At 40.1% G+C, this 21,624-nt stretch overlaps 3 protein-coding genes across 8 annotated transcripts; 1 reads left to right on the top strand and 2 right to left on the bottom strand.

Annotated features, from left to right (window-relative positions):
• Nucleotides 1-208: 208 nt before the first annotated feature.
• On the top strand, nt 209-8,325 carry LOC135347354 (uncharacterized). 2 transcript variants are annotated; one of them, XM_064545314.1, is made up of 8 exons: nt 209-350; nt 456-868; nt 984-1,259; nt 4,668-4,733; nt 5,489-5,560; nt 5,612-5,917; nt 5,973-8,069; nt 8,160-8,325. In XM_064545314.1, the coding sequence occupies exons 1-8, from the start codon at nt 256-258 to the stop codon at nt 8,204-8,206; spliced, it is 3,372 nt and encodes a 1,123-aa protein (XP_064401384.1). In that variant the 5' UTR covers nt 209-255; the 3' UTR covers nt 8,207-8,325. The 2 variants fall into 2 exon arrangements, with proteins under 2 accessions (XP_064401384.1, XP_064401383.1); XM_064545313.1 differs by having other exon boundaries at nt 5,486-5,560.
• A 53-nt stretch (nt 8,326-8,378) lies between these two features.
• On the bottom strand, nt 8,379-17,026 carry LOC135347372 (uncharacterized). Of its 4 annotated transcripts, none has more exons than XM_064545342.1 (11): nt 16,787-17,026; nt 16,306-16,525; nt 15,988-16,102; nt 15,579-15,639; nt 14,033-14,170; nt 12,854-12,940; nt 12,210-12,285; nt 10,814-11,036; nt 10,592-10,678; nt 9,203-10,056; nt 8,379-8,618 (listed from the first exon to the last, which is right to left on the bottom strand). In XM_064545342.1, exons 2-6 carry the CDS (start codon nt 16,326-16,328, stop codon nt 12,897-12,899), a joined length of 381 nt encoding a protein of 126 aa, XP_064401412.1. In that variant the 5' UTR covers nt 16,329-16,525; nt 16,787-17,026; the 3' UTR covers nt 8,379-8,618; nt 9,203-10,056; nt 10,592-10,678; nt 10,814-11,036; nt 12,210-12,285; nt 12,854-12,896. The 4 variants fall into 4 exon arrangements, with proteins under 4 accessions (XP_064401412.1, XP_064401415.1, XP_064401413.1 ...); XM_064545345.1 differs by having other exon boundaries at nt 14,033-14,164; nt 15,572-15,639; nt 16,787-17,025; XM_064545343.1 differs by lacking the exons at nt 10,814-11,036; nt 12,210-12,285.
• A 256-nt stretch (nt 17,027-17,282) lies between these two features.
• LOC135347366 (uncharacterized) lies at nt 17,283-21,480 on the bottom strand. 2 transcript variants are annotated; one of them, XM_064545335.1, is made up of 7 exons: nt 21,267-21,480; nt 20,212-20,628; nt 19,616-20,109; nt 18,812-18,999; nt 18,132-18,751; nt 17,968-18,031; nt 17,283-17,722 (listed from the first exon to the last, which is right to left on the bottom strand). In XM_064545335.1, exons 3-7 carry the CDS (start codon nt 19,768-19,770, stop codon nt 17,532-17,534), a joined length of 1,218 nt encoding a protein of 405 aa, XP_064401405.1. In that variant the 5' UTR covers nt 19,771-20,109; nt 20,212-20,628; nt 21,267-21,480; the 3' UTR covers nt 17,283-17,531. The 2 variants fall into 2 exon arrangements, with proteins under 2 accessions (XP_064401405.1, XP_064401404.1); XM_064545334.1 differs by having other exon boundaries at nt 17,284-17,722; nt 18,132-18,999; nt 19,616-19,783; nt 19,905-20,109.
• Nucleotides 21,481-21,624: the final 144 nt, after the last annotated feature.

Raw genomic sequence — 21,624 nt, 5'->3', positions numbered from 1 at the left:
TACTCTGGTTACCACATTGTCCCAGCTGTATGGTGATGATCTCCCGAGGCATTCTCAAGCTCGAGCTCAAGCTCTTGCAGCAATCGTTTTCAAAGCACACTGGGTTGGAAAAGATCATTAGATATAGAAACACTAGATCTATGCATGCAAAAACGAGCCCCTCCTTCCTCTTCTGCCCTGTTTACTACTACCGTATACTGTGACTTTAGCTCGCTAGCGCTAGGTATAGGTAGCTGCTAGCATCAAAGGAGTGCAATGGATCAGCACTTATCAAGTAGTAGTTTTGGAATCAAGAACCTCCGCTCCAACTCACTGCTTCATGAACGTTGGTGCTGTGTTCTTATCAAAAGGTATTAACATATTTTACTGTAGTTGTGCATACACATGTAGATCTAGTTCAAGTTCAGTTTCTTATGCTGTGATCTAGCTATTAGCTAAAGCTTTCCCTGGTATAGGATTGGACCTGAACCCACCACCGACCGCTTCATGGCCATCATTGGCCCTAATGAGCAAGTTACTCCTGGAAATGCTTTAGCTGTCAACTCAACACGACAGTTCGGTGCATTGCAGTCGTTTGGAAATACTTTCTTGGGCCGATTCGAGGCTTCGTTTTTGCCTAGTCCAGTCCTCAGGAGTATAACCATCATTGACACTCCGGGGATATCGGGAGAGAAGCAACGTTTACATCGTGGGTACTCTTACTTTCTAGTGTTTGATACTCAAGAAAAGCCAACCAATTTCCAAATGAGAGTTCAGAGCAATAATCGACTGATGTTGCCCCCCACTCTCAGTCTGTGTATACTGTTACTGATATTCCGCTTACTGTTACAGTCAGGAGATATTGAAGCAAACCCTGGACCAACGCTTGGTAAGCAGTGTTTTCTTATATAATATACAAATTGCTTATCAGCTATTTCATAGAATATGGGTGAGTAAACCATGTGTATAACATTGTACTTATCATTTGCTTGTAATTTTTGTAGCCTCAATTCTGACTAGCAATGATTTGAAATCTGTTTACAAGAACTTGATAAAAGCCGCTGGAAACTGGTTCGACCTGGGACTTGATCTGGGATTAGGCGTTGACATCCTTAGTAATATCCGTGATGAACATCGAGACAATCAAACCTGTCTACGTGAAATGCTAACTGCTCGCATAAAAACTGGCCATCTCACTTATTCTGAAATATGTCGGAGTCTCAGAGAATCAACAGTTAATCGGAATGATGTCGCTGAGGCTATAGAGGAGGCATGTACAGGTATACATACTATCAAGAGTTCATTAGGAAGAGTACGCAACTAAGCGTTCTGTTCAGCCTACGTCACAACCACATGCTGTTGTATAAACTGTGAAATCTTATATTAGGAAATTTGCAATGAATAAAATTATAGTGATGATTACACTCATTGCCTTTCTTAGGTTATTATGCCTCTAGGCGTAGCCGCACGAGCGATACGGTAAAGCTGACTGTGTGTGTGTGTGTGTGTGTGTGTGTGTGTGTGTGTGTGTGTGTGTGTGTGTGTGTGTGTGTGTGTGAGTGTGAGTGTGTGTGTGCATGTGTGTGCATGTGTGTGTCTTTTCCAGCTGTAACTGCTAAACGGTTGCAATGCGACGAAAACTAACAGCTTCTATATAGGCTTCTAGCACGTTCTCTTGGATTTTGTGGGATTAGCAAACTAAAGCTTCTTTCTCGAGTTATGGCTAAGTGAAGGCTGTTGCAGTCTCTTCAAAATCTTTTGTAGCATCATCTGTTCGCTATTAGTAGCCATTTGTGAACTTGACACACCCCTTATTCTTGCGGATGTAATGCGCATGCGCTAATCCCCACGTGTCCCTTTTGGCAGAATCAATTTACGTGAAGCTTAGCTAGCTATAGCTGTGGCCCTCTATTGTTGTTTCCAGAAGGCTTTGCACAAGCCAGAAGAGGCTCTCATCTACCTCTATAATGGTCGTATGGTCAGGATGTTTGAACTTGGTTTCTGTACTGACTATGGCAAGTCTTTGACTTCGTGCTTCCAACTGTGACTATACGACCAGTAGAGGTAGATGAGAGCCTCTTCTGGCTTCAGACTAGTGTGCAAGTCTTCTCGACAACACAATAAAGGGCAAATTAATACGGTAAACTAATAAACACTCTAGTTTACGATACAATTTTACAAAGGTTTATATTACTAACATATAACGTATCTATTGCATGTGCACTATCACCCATGCAATAGATACCAGGCTGTATGGAATCGAAGCTAGCTATTTCCGTTAGCTCCTCTCCTATAATGACTTGTTGCCCAGTGAGTGGGCAGATCAAAGCAATCCAGTGCTCAGTATATGGCATGTTGCATCACTACCATGGCAACCATATATTGCACTGCATTATAATTTATGGCATATTATACGCACTTGCACTGTGTGTAAATCCAGTAGATTTCTTTAAGAGATATCCATTTGGGACTTATGCCCCACCAACCCGCCCAATAACTCATTTGGTCCCTTTTATAGGCTACTACTTTTAAAACGAGTGTTGCAAGCGTGCGCTTGCTAATGCCTCTCGCCATGTTATGCTTTCGCTCAAAAAGTATTAGTGTTATAGTAGTTTCTATAATGATTTTTATATTGAAGTTAGCTTATCTATATAAGTCACTGAGAAGAAAAGACTTATTTACATGCATCTATTGTTGTTATTTATTGTATTATGTGGCTTACCAGAACCTAGCCTCGATCCCAGGCCGAGTTTTCGCTTTTATAACGGTTAGGCGAACAACTCTATCCAGAACTCTAACCAGAACCTCAAGAAAGAAGAAAATTGATTCTTTCAGGATCTGTAGTTCAGTGTATATTAAGAAAATACCTGTGTATATGCATAATTATTGTTATCTATATTGTTATATGGTAGTGTTTTGTGGCTTACCAGACCCTCAAGACAAAGATGATTCTGCCAGGAGGATCTGGATCTGGATCTTGGATATTATTTTCTCACACATGGGGAATGAGCGCGCATGCACATTACATTCACAGGAATAATTAAAGGGTGTGTTCAAAGGCAAAGAGATCAATGGCTACTGCATGCTAGCTAGCTGTTTTAACAGATATTTTCTGAGTACAAAAAGCTAGCGCTTTAGTGCAAGGCTAACTCATATGTTGAATAGAAAGTTTGTGCGGACAGATGATGCTATGAAAGATTCTGAAGAGACTGCAACAGCCTTCAATAGAATCCAAGATGGCTAGAAGCCTATAGAAGCTGTTAGCTTTCGTCGCATTGCAACCGTTGAGCAGTTTATGCAGCTGGAACAGACAGACAGACACACACACACACAGTCGAGTCAGCTTTACCGTAGCCTCGATTACAGGCCGATTAAAATACGTGTTTTAATCGGCCTTGAATCGAGGCTACGTATCCCTCTTGCGGCTACGCCTCGAGGCATAACTACTAGTGGGAAGAAAACCTAAAAATTTACTATGGAATTCAGCAAAACTATTGCTCCAGTGCAATATATGGCATGTTGCACTCTGGCTGGGCAATAACTAATACATAATTATACAAAGCAAACTTCTATAACACTCTAATAGTTTTTTGAGCGAAAGCAAAACTTAGCGAGAGGCATTAGCACAGCACAGCGCAGCTTGCAGCACTCATTTCTTAGGTTATTATCAGAATTGTTATTGCTAACACCTTGTATATGAAGTGGCTGTGGCTACAATATTGAGTATTTGTGACGTAGGTCTGACAGAATGCTTCCTGCATGTTAGCCTCAATCCCACGTCCTTTTTGGTATCGACTATTTGCGCGTAGGTGGATTCATTATCAATTAATCTTTTTGTACTATGGTCATCTACGTGGTTGATTAACGGTCAAGAGAGAGAAAATTCAGAAATCGCCATCACAACTCTAGGCTCAGATGAGGAGCACTGATCCTACTGAAATGGCAAACAAGAAAGGCAGCGACAGAAAAACGCCCACCACTTTACCACATGCAGTAGAAAAGAAGACAAAACCTGACTTGTCAACACTGAGCGTGAGCAAGAGTAGAAAAGAAGTAGAAGTCATCACAACAGAACTATAGTCACTAGTCTAGGCCATAAATATTATAAAAATACTGCTGTGATTTGTGCATTAACATCATAAAGTATGCTGACTAATTTACTGGGGCGATTGACGCATGCGCAGACAGTGTACCATGCCGTCTTTCTCCTTTGAAAGCGGCCTGGAATCAAGGCTAGCTTCCTGTGTACAGTCTATTAGTATATTCTTCCTTGATACGGTACCTATACCGTGATAGTGATAAGGCTAACTTCGACCTAGCCTCGAGACCAGCCGTTCGTTGTCTGAAAGAACGCCTGGTCAAGTTCCAATGTAGCGCTCGTTCTATGGTCCAGGAATTTCTTGGACCGGTAATTGCCCGCACAAAGTGTATTATCCATAAATATCATTATGATGCTATAAAACGCTGACTCAGCTAGACATTAGAACTTGACCAGGCATTCTTTCAGATAACGAACGGCTGGTCTCGAGGCTAACTTTGACCACACTATTATGAAAAGTCAACAGCACTTAATTAAGTATGTGAATAGGGTATATAGTTGACCACGTCAGGAACGTAACTCACATATTCTGTACTTAAAAATACATTCTGTACTTAAATACACAATTGTATATAGCAACTAATTACAGATGACGATACTTCACCTGGACCATCTAAGAGGCATAAATTTCCCACAACGAATCCTGGACCAAGCAGTGAGTAAATCACCTTAATTAGTTTGTGTGGATGTAGCCTCCTTCACAGGCCTCGAATGAAGAAAAAGAGGCCTGTGCAAATTATTAGATATTTCCCGTAAAATTTAGCATAGAGAATTTTCTGGCAGACAAAGAATACATATTAAAGTACACAGAGGTATAATATTATATAGAGTCCATGCATGCAGGCATGTACATCTTCCTATGAGCACTCTTGTCTTTTGGAGTCAAAAAAATGCGCGAAAAATTTAGAAAATTGTTGTCCAAGACAAGAGCATCTTTAAATGAAAGACAGATAAAACTATCAGATCTTAAGGCTCATGTGGCAGACCAGTGCCAGTTAGAATCAGTATATTCAACAGACACACTAAAGCTTTCTGGCAATGAACTTATTAATAAGCTGGAGAAAGTATGTAGTATTGAGGACATTTTTCTTCTGCTAACACCTTTTTGGTCATTTTTGGATTATGAAATTCTAGAAGGTATTATCAATAAATATGGAGACGAGAATCATATTGATGAGAAAAATATAATGACTACAAAGCTTTTCTGAAACTTTCTCTTTTGTCTTGGAAAATTGAATCCTGTATTGTTAATCAGCATTGTGATAGTTGTAATGACTCCCAAATACAACTGCATCTAAAGCTGTATACTGATTCCATGTTTTGCTATCGATACGTCAAGTAAATAATTGGGAAAATCTTTAACCTTAAATCGTATGAAGTATGTTTACACTCCATTCAACCAAACAGTAGAATCTGGATCAGGCTTTGCGGTGGGACCTGATTTTCCAGTTGCACAGGTTGGGATCAAGAGTACTAGCCAAGGTATCTTGAGTGCTTTTTGATTTCGTGCTTTATTATGTTTTTTGCCTAAAGGTTCTAATCACGGTTATAACACTCTGATGGAATGTCACATCAAAGTGTGTAAAGGACTCTCCAGCGACTCATCGAACATTGCTCAATCTCTTCATGGCAAAGGGTTAATTTCTGCAGCACTTATGGAAGAAGTACGTACACTACCTGGCACGAAATTGGAAAAGGGAAACAGACTGTATACAGCTATACTAGAATGTGTCAAAGCCTCTAGAAATAAGTATTCTGATTTTATGTCTGTGCTAGAAAAAAACAAGGTCCTCCACAGTGATCTCTTAATAACTCTCCGGAATAGACACTTCAAAATTTGTAAGTTTATATTAAATTAAGCATTGTTGTCATTATACTACATCATTATGTGCAGGCAATGAGTCAGTAAAGGAGAAAGTCGAGAATACCAACAAAGTGATTAAAACGGTTATATCGATAGCCAAGAAGCTCGAAATGTACACTCATTCTCAAGAGCTCGAAAGAATATCTTCAGCGTTAGAATCTGACACAGTCCAAATAGGATTTGTTGGCTTAACTAATGCTGGCAAAAGCACAACTGCTAATTCCTTTATAGGCTCGCCTTTTTTTCCACCATCGTTTCGAAGGCAGACGGATAGCTCAATCCGAATTGTACACCATCCAAAACTTCCAAATGGAGAACTTGTTGGAAGACAAAAATATAGTGATGGCTTAGTTCGTCTTGCATCAGGCGTTGAATCTGTTCAATCATTTATTGAGAAACTGAATATCGATGATTGCGATAAGGACATTCACTACTCAGAACTCATTCTCTATGCACCTGTTGCTATTTTATCAGAGATTAAACAAACTTTTGCTCCTGAAATCCTTGAAATGCCTGGCACCAGTGATACATTTACAAGTCAGAAAACAACTGCTGCAGCAAAAACAGCTTTAAAAAGCCTAGCAGCCATCATACTTGTTGTCAGTGCCGATGATGTATCTAAGGGTGCAGTGACAGAGCTTGTTGAGGGTATAAAAACATTGCATCCTGGCCTGATGGAAAAACAAAACAGAATACTAGTGCTCATCAACAAATACGACCTGTGCTATGATGGGAATAAATTTTCCTGGACTCCTGAAAAACTTCAAATGGAAATGGCTGAGCAAATTGGAATATCAATAGAGCAAACGGTATGCTTTAGCGCTACATTTGCACAAGAAGCACAAAAATGGCTACGAGATCCTTCTGCTGTAACCAAAGACATGTATGGCAAAAAGTATTATGATTTACGATTAACACCCGAATGTGATACCGTTGGTTCTTTGGAAAAGTACACAAAAGAAAATGTAAAGAAACTAGCTGAGGTTCTTGAGAAATTTAGTGGATTCCAAGAAGTTAAAACAAAGCTTCAGTGGGCACTCTGTGTTAATGGTTCCGAAATTCTTTTGGAGAGTGCTGTGGACGATTGTCGTGGGGAAATTTCAAAGATGGAAGCAGCCATTACCCAGAAAAAACAAGAACTTGATATACAAGGAAAGGAGAAAAGTGTAGAGGAACAAAGAGCTCAGGTGAAAACAGTTAGTCAATTTTTACAAAACACTTGCGAGTTTAAAACTTCTTTCCCAAAAATGGTAGCTCAATCTTTTGCTTTTAAATTGAATACAATTACTTCAAAACTTGTGAATGATATCAGCACACAAGCTTTCTTCAATTCAATAAGTCTCAAAAAAGAGCATGATAATGAACAATATGTATTGCAGTGTGTAGAGCGTACTCGACAAACCATGCTTAAAAGCGCAGAAGACAAGGTCAACAACACTTGCATTGTTGGTATTGCAGAAATGAAAGAGATCTTATCCATAAAATTTAAATCGATGCTAAAAGGTCTCCAGCAAGATTTAGTCATACACCAGCTCACTGACCTCCTTGACTTTAATGGTGTGGATCCAAACAAACTACTAGACACCCTTGTATTTCCATCTGTCAAGCAACCAGACTTTGTGAAATGCACAGCTATCAGTGATGAAGCTATTCGACCTGCTATCAGACCTTCCACGAGGAAAAGGCAGAAACACATAACAGCGAGCATGGAATTCCGGTGTTTAGTCTTTTCTTCTGCGACAATCGAATATTCTAAGGTGGTTAATTACGACGAAAAGGTGTTTGAAATAGATTTTGAGAGCCTTAATACATCATTTAAACAGCTTGCTGAATTTTGTTCAAAGCATGTTCAGACTTCTCTACGGGAGATCTTGGAAGATGTAACTAGCAAGTTATCTCAAGCACTTATGTGTGAGCTACAGAAGCTATCAAAAGAGCCAATTCAATTGAAAAAGAACGAGCTAGAAGTAACAGAGGAAGATCTTCAAAATTCCAAGAAAGAAATTACGAAATTCAAGAATGCATTCCAAGCACTTATGGATGCTGATAGAAAACTTCGTAACTCAGTGTCTCCTGCCGGGAAAAAAAGGGCACATGAAGAGGCATCATCATCAATCAAGAAGCCTGGTAAGTGCATGCATGGGATTGTGATAATACCGACAAGTTGTTTTTGAACTGACATCCGTGTATATTCACTGTTTATTTCTTATTTTATAGCTCCCAAAAAACCAAAGCCATCCAAAGGACGCTGGCGCAGACGCTAACATTAACCAAACTGTACTTTTAAGTGACTTATTATAATTTAATTGTGCGTGTTAATTATAGGAGAATTATTTTGTGTACCACACAATGTATGCATGCATGTACATTTACAGCCATATAATTCTATGCATGCCCATTAATAACTGATATACCGCATACTTATTACAGGTTGGACTCTTTAATATAATTATAAAAGATGTTTCTCTGAACGTGTAAATTACTAGTATTTTATATTAATCAAAACTAATGATGTGCATGCAGTTACATTTGTATACAGTATTGTCTATAGTCACATACAGCGATGTGAAAGCTGAATGCACTCAAACAATAAGATTAGACAAGAGTTATAACTTTGTAGTAGAAATATTCATTTTGTAAGTCATAGCAGAATCTTGGGGCGTGGCACCATGCACTCTGCATGGAAAAGAAGTTATAATTGCTGTGACACATCATAATTACCCTGTGCGTGCGCAGTGCGCAGAGATAGAGTAATTGGTGTATGTGTAAAAGGTATATCTAGCTTAAACGGAATGCTCATGCACTTAAGATTATTTTCATGGTTGGCATCTGATGCTGAGTATTTATAGTGTATGCATGCATGTGGACGCAAAAATAAGTGTTTGAGCAAACTAGACACTTTCATGGACAGCGACTGCTTTAACTGCTATTGAGACAGTGGATATATAAACATGTAGGTTTCCAGCCATATTTTCTTAATTCTGTGGATTTGCAAAATAATGCTTGGTTCTCGAGTGAGTTAGTTATGCCTAGTTTTGTTTACTTGGAATGCCATTGCAGCCTTTTCAGAAGATTGCGTAGAAAAACTTGTCCATGGAGTGTTGCTACTCTACTTAGTAGTTAGCTCTGTACTAGTACACTGATGCAGCATGCATGCAGCCATTAATTTTAGACTTTGTATACTTTTTGCGTAGCTCGAGTGGGATGGAATATAAAATAATTGAGAACTCGAATTTGTAGAACAATAGTGATAATCTTACGAGTCCTATTGATGTTCCCCTGGTGATGTAGTCAGGTTCAGTGGAGGCTCTGTACTCATCAATGACCTCTTGGACCACCGTCCGTGAGTCATCAAGCTGGCTGCAACTAGTGTGTGGGTGGTGGGGGGGGGTTGGTTTAGGGCTATACATTTCAACTTATGCATGGGTGCATGGGTGCATGGGTGCATGGGTGCGAAGTGCAACACTATATACTCAACTCACTACAGTGGAACTTTGAACTTAAAGACCAAATAATGTCAATGGAAAGTGTCCTGTTACTGCATGAGGTGCGTCAAATCCATTTCCATTTCATAAAAATTACACTGGTAGAAATAGCAGATAATATAGTACAATTGTGGCTACTGTCACATTTCCCTGTGAATACAACCATGCATGGGTGTTGGGTGATCATTATTATGTGGGAATAACAGATGAATAGCTTAAATTGAACACCTGTTGGTCATGCGCTTTATGAACCCACATTCTTTTCCTATGAATCAACTTTCCAAGTGTGTACAGGCCACCCGCAACCATGATCACATGTATAATGCATGTGCAAGGGAGAACCGCATAATCTGCTAAGGCCAACTGTGCTAACAACACATGTTGAATATAACAGACTACTATACCTGTGGCCGCCCACGCGCGCCTCGAGTAAAAAAAATAATAAATCTTAGTGGGTAGGGAGAGCAGATAAAGGTGGTCACTATGCATTGGCGATAACTATATTAACTTCATTACATGCAGATCTTTAAATTACGGTGACCTCTTGGACTATCCTTCGTGAGTCATCCAGCTATTTCTTGAATTAATCTGAGAAATCTTTCTCAGCTTGTCAAGCTGTCCACAACTGGCTGCAAACAACCAAACGTGTGTTTGTGTGTGTGTGTGTGTGTGTGTGTGTGTGTGTGTGTGTGTGTGTGTGTGTGTGTGCGTGCGTGCGTGTGCGCGTGCAACACTCACTATACAGTGGAACTTTGAATTTAAAGACTAAATAATGTCAATGGAAAGTGTCCCTCAGTCCATTTTAAAAATTACATTGGTAGAATGATAGCAGATATAGTACAATTGTGGCTACACTGTCACATTTCCCTGTGAATACAACCATGGGTGTTGGGTGATGGTTGAAATCAATATTTATTATGTGGGAATAACAGATGAATAGCTTAAATTGAACACCTGTTGGTCATGCGCTTTACGAACCCACATTCTTCAATTTGTATTCCTATGAATTAACTATTCACTTACACCTATATGTATTCATTCCCGGGTGTCTATAGGCCACCCACAACCATGATCACATGTAAGCAAAATATCCAACACAAGGGGGAAACGCATAATTTACTAAGGCCAAGTTTGTAAGACACAAGTAACATATTGAACACTCACTGAGGCCATGCTGGTGTGGTTGGCGAGCATGAGTCCACTGACCCTATAAGCTGACTGGATGTGGGGAGGCTTGCGGGAGAGGGCAACCTGTACGCACAGAGAATGAAATGTTGTGATGTCATCATGAGTGGATTAAGTCATCCCCTTGTACAATAAAATGCAGCAATTTCTTACTTTAGCACTATAATACGTACAATTATATTTATACTACTACAGTAGAACCTTGATTATCCGGACACCTTGGTTCCAGAGGGTCGCCTAAATATGCCTGATAATCGAATAGATAGATCACGCCTTGCTTAAGTGATAACAGCAGTGCCAGTGCATGCGCAGAAAATAAGCAGGCCCAGCTGTCTCCATAATTATACTCTCCTTGGATGATGTTTAGGATGGAGATGTAGCAATGGTTGTGGTGATGATCCTTGGGTGCCGACATCATCACGTTCTTAGGCCGGGAGGGGGGGGGGGGGGGTGAATTGGTAATTGTACAGTGAGGGGATCAAGATGATTGGCCTCCCAAACAGGCTCTTAACTAGAGCACTAAAGTGCAAACCCTCGGCTGGTGACATGATAATAAAGAAACCAGTAGAGCGATATAATGCAGTGCATGTAGTAATGTATGACTGAGCTGTCTAGCACAGCAACTCAGGAGTAATAAAACTAAACCAGACTAGAGGCATGCTGTGAGAACAGAGTTTTAGTGGTAGATCTACATGAGGCATGCACAGTGGACTATGATCACAGCAAAGATGCCTGGAGTCTCAGAGAAGTATGATATGACTCCTGGGATCTTGGAGTCAGCTAACAGAGCAACAAACAAGTCACAATTCTAGCTTTCTATTGTAGTGACCCTTTTCCACTGTTTTTGGTACGGGATCACTTCAGCTGTAAATACGGAAGGTATACCTTGAATAAAGCCTTTATTCGAGTTACCGTATAGCGGGTATATTTCGAGGGTATAAATTTTCGCGGATGGACCTCTACAAAGGATTTCGCGGATTTTATTTTCGTGGTCTGAGTTCCAGCCTTTTGGTGCATGCGCACATCAACATGCAGCTGTACCCCACACTGTTAGCCTAGAATCCATAATACTGAACACGCCTACTATTCATAAATTTTCGTGGGTATAAATTTTCGCGATACAGGCTCAATCCGCGAAAACCGCGAACATTTATACCCTCGAAATATACCCGCTATACGGTAGCTAGCTAGCTGCCAACGTGCAAGTTCAAGCTTCTTAATTTATGCTCGCTTTGATTCGACAACAAAGCTCTAACATCGAAATCTACTATTGTTAAAACTAATAACTTATTGTGTGAAGGCTATCCATGCTATAAATGCAGTGCTGTGGCAGCCAGGTGAGCAGACCCTAACATTACAAACAGACAAACCAACAGAGAAACCAAACAAACTACTATACCCGTGGCCGCCCACGCGCGCCTCGGGTAATAGGGAGCAGAAGTTAAAATAAGGATAGGGGATGGTAAAAGACTCAGGAAATAAATAATAAATCTTAGTGGGTAGGGAGAGCAGATAAAGGTGGTCACTATGCATTGGCGATAACTATATTAACTTCATTACATGCAGATCTTTAAATTACGATGACCTCTTGGACTACCTTTCGTGATTTATCCAGCTATTTCTTGAATTAATCCGAGAAATCTTTCTCAGCTTGTCAAGCTGTCCACAACTGGCTGCAAACAACCAAACGTGTGTGTGTGTGTGTGTGTGTGTGTGTGTGTGTGTGTGTGTGTGTGTGTGTGTGTGTGTGTGTGTGTGTGTGTGTATGTGTGTGTGCGCGTGCAACACTCACTATACAGTGGAACTTTGAATTTAAAGACTAAATAATGTCAATGGAAAGTGTCCCTCAGTCCATTTTAAAATTACATTGGTAGAATGATAGCAGATATAGTACAATTGTGGCTACACTGTCACATTTCCCTGTGAATACAACCATGGCAACAGTGGGAGGGTTTGGTGTGTACAGTTGGGTGATGGTTGAAATCAATATTTATTATGTGGGAATAACAGATGAATAGCTTAAATTGAACACCTGTTGGTCATGCGCTTTACGCACCCACATTCTTCAATTTGTATTCCTATGAATTAACTATTCACTTACACCTATATGTATTCATTCCCGGGTGTCTATAGGCCACCCACAACCATGATCACATGTAAGCAAAATATCCAACACAAGGGGAAACGCATAATCTACCAAGGCCAAGTTTGTACGACACAAGTAACATATTGAACACTCACTGATGCCATGCTGGTGTGGTTGGCGAGCATGAGTCCACTGACCCTATGTGCTGACTGGATGTGGGGAGGCTTGCGGGAGAGGGCAACCTGTGTATGCATGGAGACACACAGATAGTGAAAATGTTGTGATGTCATACTGTCCATAGCATGAGTGGATTCATAGTCATCCTGGTACATGCAGCAACCTCTTAATTCAGCACCACACAAAAATAAATCTAGGATTATAATCACACTACTAGTGTTTTGTCAGTAAACAAAAACTGTACAATCATGTAGTTATAATATTATCATAACAAACAGTAAGGACACAAAGTTAAAATCTCTTATAATTATACTGTATGTGTAACTACACTGTAGTTCTTTACCATCCCCCTGTACACATGTACACATGGGATACAATGAACTAGGCTACAAAATTAGGGCTTCTTTATAATGGACATCTTTGAGGAACAAACTGTTGGCCATTACGCCTGAAATCAAAGCACCTCGATAAATTCATAATTCATCCATATACAGTATACATCAATAAAAAGTTCCCGTTCCGTTTCTAAAACGCATGTATAAACGGTAGCGTTAAACTGGATGCAGAACACGACCAATTTCTCATTATAAATTAAAACGGTGACGTCATCATGAAAAATTGAATTACTTACACAATGATACTGTATGATTTATAGTACAATGAGCTAGCTAGCTAGCTAGTTATTATAAAGTACGCAGTCAGACATACTGGAGAAGAGACGATGGTCTTTAAAAACGGTCATTCCAGGTCACAAATAACTTGCATGGAGGGCAACTTAGTCTTGGGGCTGATGCGAGACCGAGAACAACTGGGGAAACGGTGCACTGTTGCAAAATAGCATCTATAAGCTAACTAAGAGGATTAAAGCGTTAGACAATCAGCTATACTGTAGTACACAAGCTAGCTAGCTAGCTAGCTACTGCTACACTGTACGCACGATCACAAGTTAACGAATCTGCTTACTCAGCAATTTTTCTGCACATGCGTGAAAACGGTAGCGTTTTGCATAATACAATGCGTTTATTATGCGGTTTTTTTATGCGTTTAAACAGGAACGGTGCGTTTTACGCAAACGGAAAGGGAACTTTTTATTGATGGGTACTGTACATGTACCTCCACGACTCTAGTCGAGTAGCACACAAAGATGTTTGACTTACTGATAGTCTTGATGAAGACCCACATTGAGGTAGCCTTCCTGAGCACCCAGGGGTACTGTTTAGAGAGGTAAGTGAGGGTTCTCTCTCGTAGACAGTGGTGCTCCACGTACGGGGACACTAGCAGGACCATCACTGTGTGTGTGTGGGAGGGGTGTGTGTGTGTGTGCGTGTGCGTGTGTGTGTGTGTGTGTGTGTGTGTGTGTGTGTGGGGGGGGACTATAATGAAAGAACCGCGGGTGCTGATGCCTCAATGGAGGCACCAAAGCTATATGACAGACATGAGCTACTACATCTACATGTAGCTAGTAAATTTACATTGATCGACCATGATCGTTGCTAAAAAGAAAATCAAATTTCAAAGTCCATACAATTAATGGCTGCTGCATGAAGCAGCTACATGTAAGTGCAGCCTTGCAGCTCTTGCAGCTACCAATAGCTAGCATTCTAGTGCAGAGCTAACTACTAAGTAGAGTACATGGACAAGTTTTTGTATGCACTGTTCTGAAAAGGCTTATAAGGCATTTCAAGTAAGCAAACCTAGCTATAACTCAAGAACAAAGCATTATTTTGTAAATCTACAAATTGATATCTAAGAAAACCGGACTAGAAGCCTATAGAGCACTTCTTTCATCCCTGAGCAACTGTAGCAGTCTACACAGACACACATACACACTACCGTATACCTTGTTTGCGCATGCACACACCGATGCATAATTATAAGTAACTGTTGAACCTAAGGCTAGCTATGTTGGTACAATATGGATAGTAGTATTTGGGACGAGTGAAGCGAGGCCCTACCTAGTGCTCAACATTGCATCCGTGTGCAAACGGTCATGATATTTGTTTTTTGTACTCATGACCCTTTACCAACTTGTACGTGAATTGCTGAGCATGGGCTAGCTACACTCTGCAATGAAGCTCAGACAAGATACAGAGACTTGTGAGGCCACAGGCATGGCTGCAGCACATCAGAGCAGCTCAGATGCAGACTTCTTGAGCCTGAGGTCACACAGGCACGCCTGCAGGAGGTCACAACAGCTTACATGCTAAGAAATTGTGTTTCATTAAGGATTGTTCACAGGCTGCCTTAGCTAGAATCTACCATTGCATGCCAAATATGTGCATGAGAATTCCTGGGTCCCATATGACTATTGTAAAACAAGCACAACAGAATAAAATCGAGAGCAACTGCATGGCCATGGGCCATCATGGTGTAATTAGACTCTGTTATCGATTATAGACTCTGTTATCGATTATGGACTCTGTTATCGATTATGGACTCAAACGCTTACGCTTGCCTCATGACATTTTGTGTGTCACCCTATAGTAATAGTCAATTTGGGGGTATCTGTCGTAAAATCAAATTTTTTATGGAGATTACCATTTAACAAGCCAATAACTATGAGGACTAGCAGCCTCTAGAGTAGGACTACTCACTGAAAATGATAGGGCCTGAATGAGACTATTGGATACACATTTTCATGTGAACCAGGCAACATGAAGCTCTCTAAACCATAGTGAAGAATTAAGATATCTCACCCTGTGTATGGTATGTACTTGCCCAGCAGAGACAGGAACAGACCAGGCAAGGCCAGGGCAATGGTGAACTGTAGAGTGAAGGGGGGCATTGCAACGGAATATCTTGAATGTTGTTTCTATAATAATGTAGGTGCTTTCCCCCTTGCAATGATTCCTAATGTAGACGCTGTACCGTAATAAATAAAAGTTTTCAACATGTGTGTAAGTTTCTATTTCTTATAAAGATGGCCCAATTTCTGATTTTCTGAAAGCTTAGAAGGAGCTTTTTTAGATAGTATGCTGAAATCTCAAAATTTGGAACGGTCTATAACTTCTAATTTTATCAAAACAGGCACTAGATTGAGAGGCTATATACATGTATATACTCTACAACTTTCAGAAGACTCCTTCTCATTATGGTACGATTCTTGACTCACAAAGATAGGCTCGTGAAGACTCCAGTGACGTAGGGCTAGCCAGATGTTGTCCACCCACATAACAGCCTCCGCCACCCACACACATATCACCTCAAAAGGTGGACACTCTCCAGGTCTGCAAATAGAGCGGAATTAGCTTATAAAATTATACACACACAACCCTAGGCTTCAGTAGATCATTATTGACTTCAAATTCTTAATTTGGATACCATGCTCAAAATTGACTACATGTAGCTTATCTACAAAAAAGTGTGTGAGGACTCTAAGCAATATTTTTCATGCATAGCATACTAGCAGACAGATAGAAATTGAATTTACCCTCTTGGTTTAAGGCTCTGCATCAGTGCACTCTCTAGTCTTGGAGCCACACCCACACTTTCCTGACGCCCCCCTCGCCTCTCGGCAGTGTTGCCATCGTTACCACTGTGGAATCCATCCTTGGATGCGGCCCTCCATATATAGCACGTCACCTAGCAACCCCCAGAAGATAAAGTTGCCAGTAGCAGTAATCAGAGTAGAAGATGACTTGACATAAAGGCTGAAAAGTACGATAACAAGATTTAGACAGTACGGTATTACACAGCTTAACCTATCTGTAGCCCAGTACCTTTAAGTATACAAGGGAGGTAAATGTACAGTAACACCAAGGGCGTATAAAAGAAGAAGGGCATGCAAGTGACTATCTGCCCTCTCTTTTTTTACATGCCCTTGGTAACACTATGGAGTGTGGACACTACCCACACGGACAAGGTAGTGGGACATACTTCTGTGTCGAGTACCACACAGCACATGTGCTTACACAAACATCCAATGTACGACAATGTAGAGCAGAGCTGACGCAATCGGTTTCTTCCACACAAGGACTTCTTGAGCTAGCTCTATAGCACCTTTGTACGGTCTAAGGTATCCATAAGTTTGTAGATATATTCTTTCAAGCTTTTCTTGAGCGAATATCGCCTGGCGAGAAGAGGAGATACTCTGAGTTGCCATTATTGTTCTATCAGTGTGCCACACCCACATTTTCGGGTCAGGGTCGTCAATGACTACAAGCAGGGAAGAAAGATCGTCATTGGAAGAAGTTGTTTTAAAGTGAAAGAAGGGAAAGGTAGTCCTGTGGAAGTAACTGCACTGCTATTAAGAAAGTTCCCCCAATTTGTCCACCATTCATATGATAATTTATAACACTCTGAAACATTTACTTCGTAACATGATTAGATATATATAACATACCTAAAGTATACTGAACTTCTTGAGCAAAGCAAGAGGCATTAGTGAGCGGTAACAATCATTAAAATAGCATTCCCTTTTTTCACTGAAACGTTTAGCATGGAAAGCTAGGTTGTCGGTAAAAGCAACTTGACTCTGAAGAGACTCTTGCATGACCCAAGTTACTACACTTCTCAATCCTTTTACATTCCGGGCCCCGCTAGCATAAAAGCATACCTCCATTACAATAGTGTCAATGCAGAATACTCACTACCTCTACAAAACATCTACATCATTTCAATGGTATATAAATCAAGGACAATCATCAAGGACAATCATCAAGGACAATCGCACTCTTTCCCAGACAATTGTTCTTTGGGCAGAGTGGATCTATATTCAGTGAGCTTATATGAAGGTCCTAAGGGTTTGTACAATATGATGATTTCTATGAGAAATGGTATATGCAACAGAGCAAACAGAATAGACGGCACGAAAGTTCTTTTCATTGTCTTTTCATAGAGCAAATTGACTGCAAAAGACAAAACCATCATGAATGTAACATGCATGTATACACAGGTATAGTTATTTGTTGGTATATATTAAAGTTGTGTTTCATATAGCATTTCTAATTATTCGCATTTGGTTTCAACGAGCATTTTCCAATTATCCGGGAGTACAAGTTTACTCTCATTCATACAGAAATTAATACCCCGCGAAAATATGTTGGTATATATATGCATGATTACTCTGGGCTAATGGTATTGTATCTCTTACCAACCACAGGACTGATACTCGCAGCAAGTCCATTTGCTGCATTGATACCTCCTATCACAATACCCTATACATAAAATTATAATAGGAAAGAAAGATCAATTATTCAGTATAATTTATAGCCATAAGAACCATTCATGGTTATATATGCATATGATTACACTCACTTGAACACTTTCAGGACTCTGGTTGTTAGCTATGGCCACCAAATTCACCCAGACAAGAGGGTAGCTTCCTATCAACAGCACCATCCCTATCAGATACAATGGTAGCAGTAGTGTCCGTTGCTTTCCTCTGCAGATAGGAGGACAATCCACACATTCCTCACCACTTGACAACGGTATCCAATGACACTCTCCACTAATTGATACATTGGCATTTATACAGGCATTGCTTGCAGTGGAATACACATATTGAGGGAGTACCAATAAACTTTGAACGCCGGCTACAAAACGATTTCCATTTAAATTTTCAACTTCCTCAGAATCAGTTGATTGATGATGAGAAATACTGAGGCAAATATTTTGTAAAGGAGGAGCTAAAGAACAGGAAAACACATCGAGCACCTGTTCTGAGGATTCGTTTTCACCTTTAACTACAAACGACAAACACCGGTGCTTGCTGGTAGATTTCTCGGTGCAAAATGGGCAAAATTCATCAACGTAGCAGCTGAAATTAAAGTGGTAAGCAATTTCTGTGTACGTTCGATCGCCAAAATCCAACTCAATATCCATGTGTGCACGATTATTTAAGAGAGCAGGCCAACTTGGGGGAGTATTATCCAAAGGTGTTAACATTCCTAGACTTGAGTGGTTGTTTTGAAAGCGATCTGGAGTATTATCCAAAGGTGTTAACATTCCTAGACTTGAGTGGTTGTTTTGAAAGCGATCTGGATGATGGAACGGACTGTACTCAGTGCATGGATCATAAGGTATAGCCTGCCAATCTGTTACCAAGAAGTATCCTGCAATTGTCATTGAAATACCAATGAAAGCTCCCATCTGTGTACTGATTTTGATTCTTTGTAACAAGACCCTGTATAGAGCATAATTATTTGAGCATGGTTATACCTACTAAAGATGGGTAGTAATTTCAGATTTTAGGGTACTAATTTTGGTGGATTTCCATTAGCACAAGTATATAAGTATCAGTTTTAAGGTTGATTGGACTCAGATTTACAAGTATATACATTAATTTGAGATTCCTACAATTTCGCTAAAATTCGCTAAAATTGTAGTACCCGTTTATGAAAGGTAAGTATTATTTTACTCGCATCTAAAGTCCCGTTTACACGACACCTAATTCGGGTCGGATCCGGGCCAGATTTTTCCGAGAAGTGCATACATGCATGCATGGGCATATAGTAAAATGACCACTAATTGTTTTTGCGCAAACATTGGCTGATAGCTAAGAAGCTACAAGCTTACTCTATTAGCAAACATGACACACCTCAGATTAGCCATTTGTGTTTTCTCACAGCTAAACCGCTTTAATGAGTATAAGTGTAGAATCTGAACCACCTCCAGAGGCTAGAAGTGGTAGACAGATAAGGCCCGTTTACATAAATGCGGTAATTGGATTTAATCCTGGATTCTAATCCGGATTAAAAGTCTCGTGTAAACGGGCTTAAGTTGACAAATAAATTACTTACAGTAAGATGGAGCCTAGAATGCTTGAGATAGCCACCCCCAAGAAGACGTAGGAAGATGTGTTTAGAGAGAACCCAAATGAATCACTTAGAATTGGATTCATTAGGGCTTCAAAATATGCCCACTTCAGCATTTGTACGAACGATAGCAAGTGCATACTCACAATAATGTGAACAGATATTGTTAAGGATTGCTAGAAATTACAGTATATAGGTTCTATCATATTCATGCTTCTGGCTATAATGCTATCGATATATGTACTTGCATTGGTAATAATGCTGAAAGGATATGAATATTTGCAGTGGTCCAGGCTTGGCCGAACTTGAGTTGTTTTTTGAGCGGACACAAAGCTCATGACAATTAGTTCTGTTCCATTTACTCTCTCCACGGAAGAGAAAACAGAACAAGATCAACAATATAACTCCAAAAGCTACATTGAACCAAGCAATCGATCGATACTGCTCAATTGGAAGGTTAGAAAATATTACTGAAACACCTACAGAATGAGTAGAAAGTGTAATGTTGTATGAAATTGGTACCAACAAAGTCAATTTATTAGTTGGCAGTCTATAAGCTTTTGTGTATAATTATTGCTTACTAGGACCAACGACAAGCCCAACGCTGAATCCAATGGAGTAGACTGAATATAGGAAGTTACGAGTTTTCACCACTTTCTTCTCATATTCAAAATTTTCATCTTTTCATTCTTTACTTCCTTCAGTAGATTCACATACTCGACACTCATTTCTGTTGCGTAGTTCATACTGAGTGTGATTTGTGCTGCCAAATAGTATCCAGCCAGGAACATGCCAATCATTAGTATCCCACCGTTAGTTGCAACACCGTACAACACGTAGCCAATCGTGTGCAGAGATATGGCAAATACAAACTGGTACCAATTCGGGATGCATTTAGTTAAAAAACCTGACAGCAATCCTCCTGTAAGTTCGCCGCAGGAATAAATAGTTATCAGCAGTGCGTACATTGTTTCCGACTCATCTAATCCAGGCTCCACCTGGGCATAGAAGTTCAGTATATAGTGCTTGCACCTAACTCCTAACTGTCATAATAAAAAGGCTACCACATACGTGGTATATAACAGCTATAATTATTATACCCAATAGCAGGTAATTTTCGTGGGGTAAAAAATTGGAAAACGGTGATTTTCATGAGTATAAATTTCGTTTAGTCTCGTTGCCTCCACTGCATTCGGTAAGCCATCCCTCCGTTAAAATTTCGTGGAGGTCAGCTTGACCACAAAATAACGAATTTTTACACCACGAAAATTACCCGCTATATATACGGTATCTAAAAGTCTGCAGTCAAACTGAAGATGTAGTACCCAAAGCACAGGTATATATATATCGGGTACCATCCACAGTAGCCTCGACTCCAGCCCCTTGCCTTTCTCAGCGGCTTGGAATCGAGGCTACAGTAGACTATGCATGCACTATAGCATATTAAAATGATCTTTTATTGCTCAGCCTGTATGATAATTTTACTTGTAGCTTCTACGTACATATAATATAGGCCTATACATAAGGTTGTGTCAGGCTATATACAGAGTAACTGCATGGCCCTAACTGTAACTGTAAACTGTAACTACAGCGTGACTGGCATGCAGGTATCATTGTACACACTGACTTTCAGTACCTGCTGGAGTGTGGTTTCATTGATGCCTGCCTTCTTTGGGTTAGTGACAAACCTATGCAACGAAGAGAGGTATAATGTACCACTGATGGAGAACATCATTGGAGCAAGTATTTGAGTGAGAAATCCATTCACTCTCAAACGCCATTTTTCTTTGTTAAGTCTCATTTTGTCAGCCTACGTACAGTACATTCAGGCTATAACTGCACAGTTGTGTGTCATGCTCATGACATATAATTATGCATGCATGCGGCGCCCTTGATTTAGAGGCACTAAAAGAGAAGAAGAACTTACACGTCATGAATAAATTATGATTGGCAATGGGTTAGCCTCGAATCCACGCCCGTAATTAATCGTTGTG

This window comes from Halichondria panicea, chromosome 14, assembly GCF_963675165.1.
Source record: "Halichondria panicea chromosome 14, odHalPani1.1, whole genome shotgun sequence".
Lineage (NCBI taxonomy): Eukaryota > Metazoa > Porifera > Demospongiae > Suberitida > Halichondriidae > Halichondria > Halichondria panicea.
This window is presented reverse-complemented; position numbering and strand designations above follow the sequence as displayed.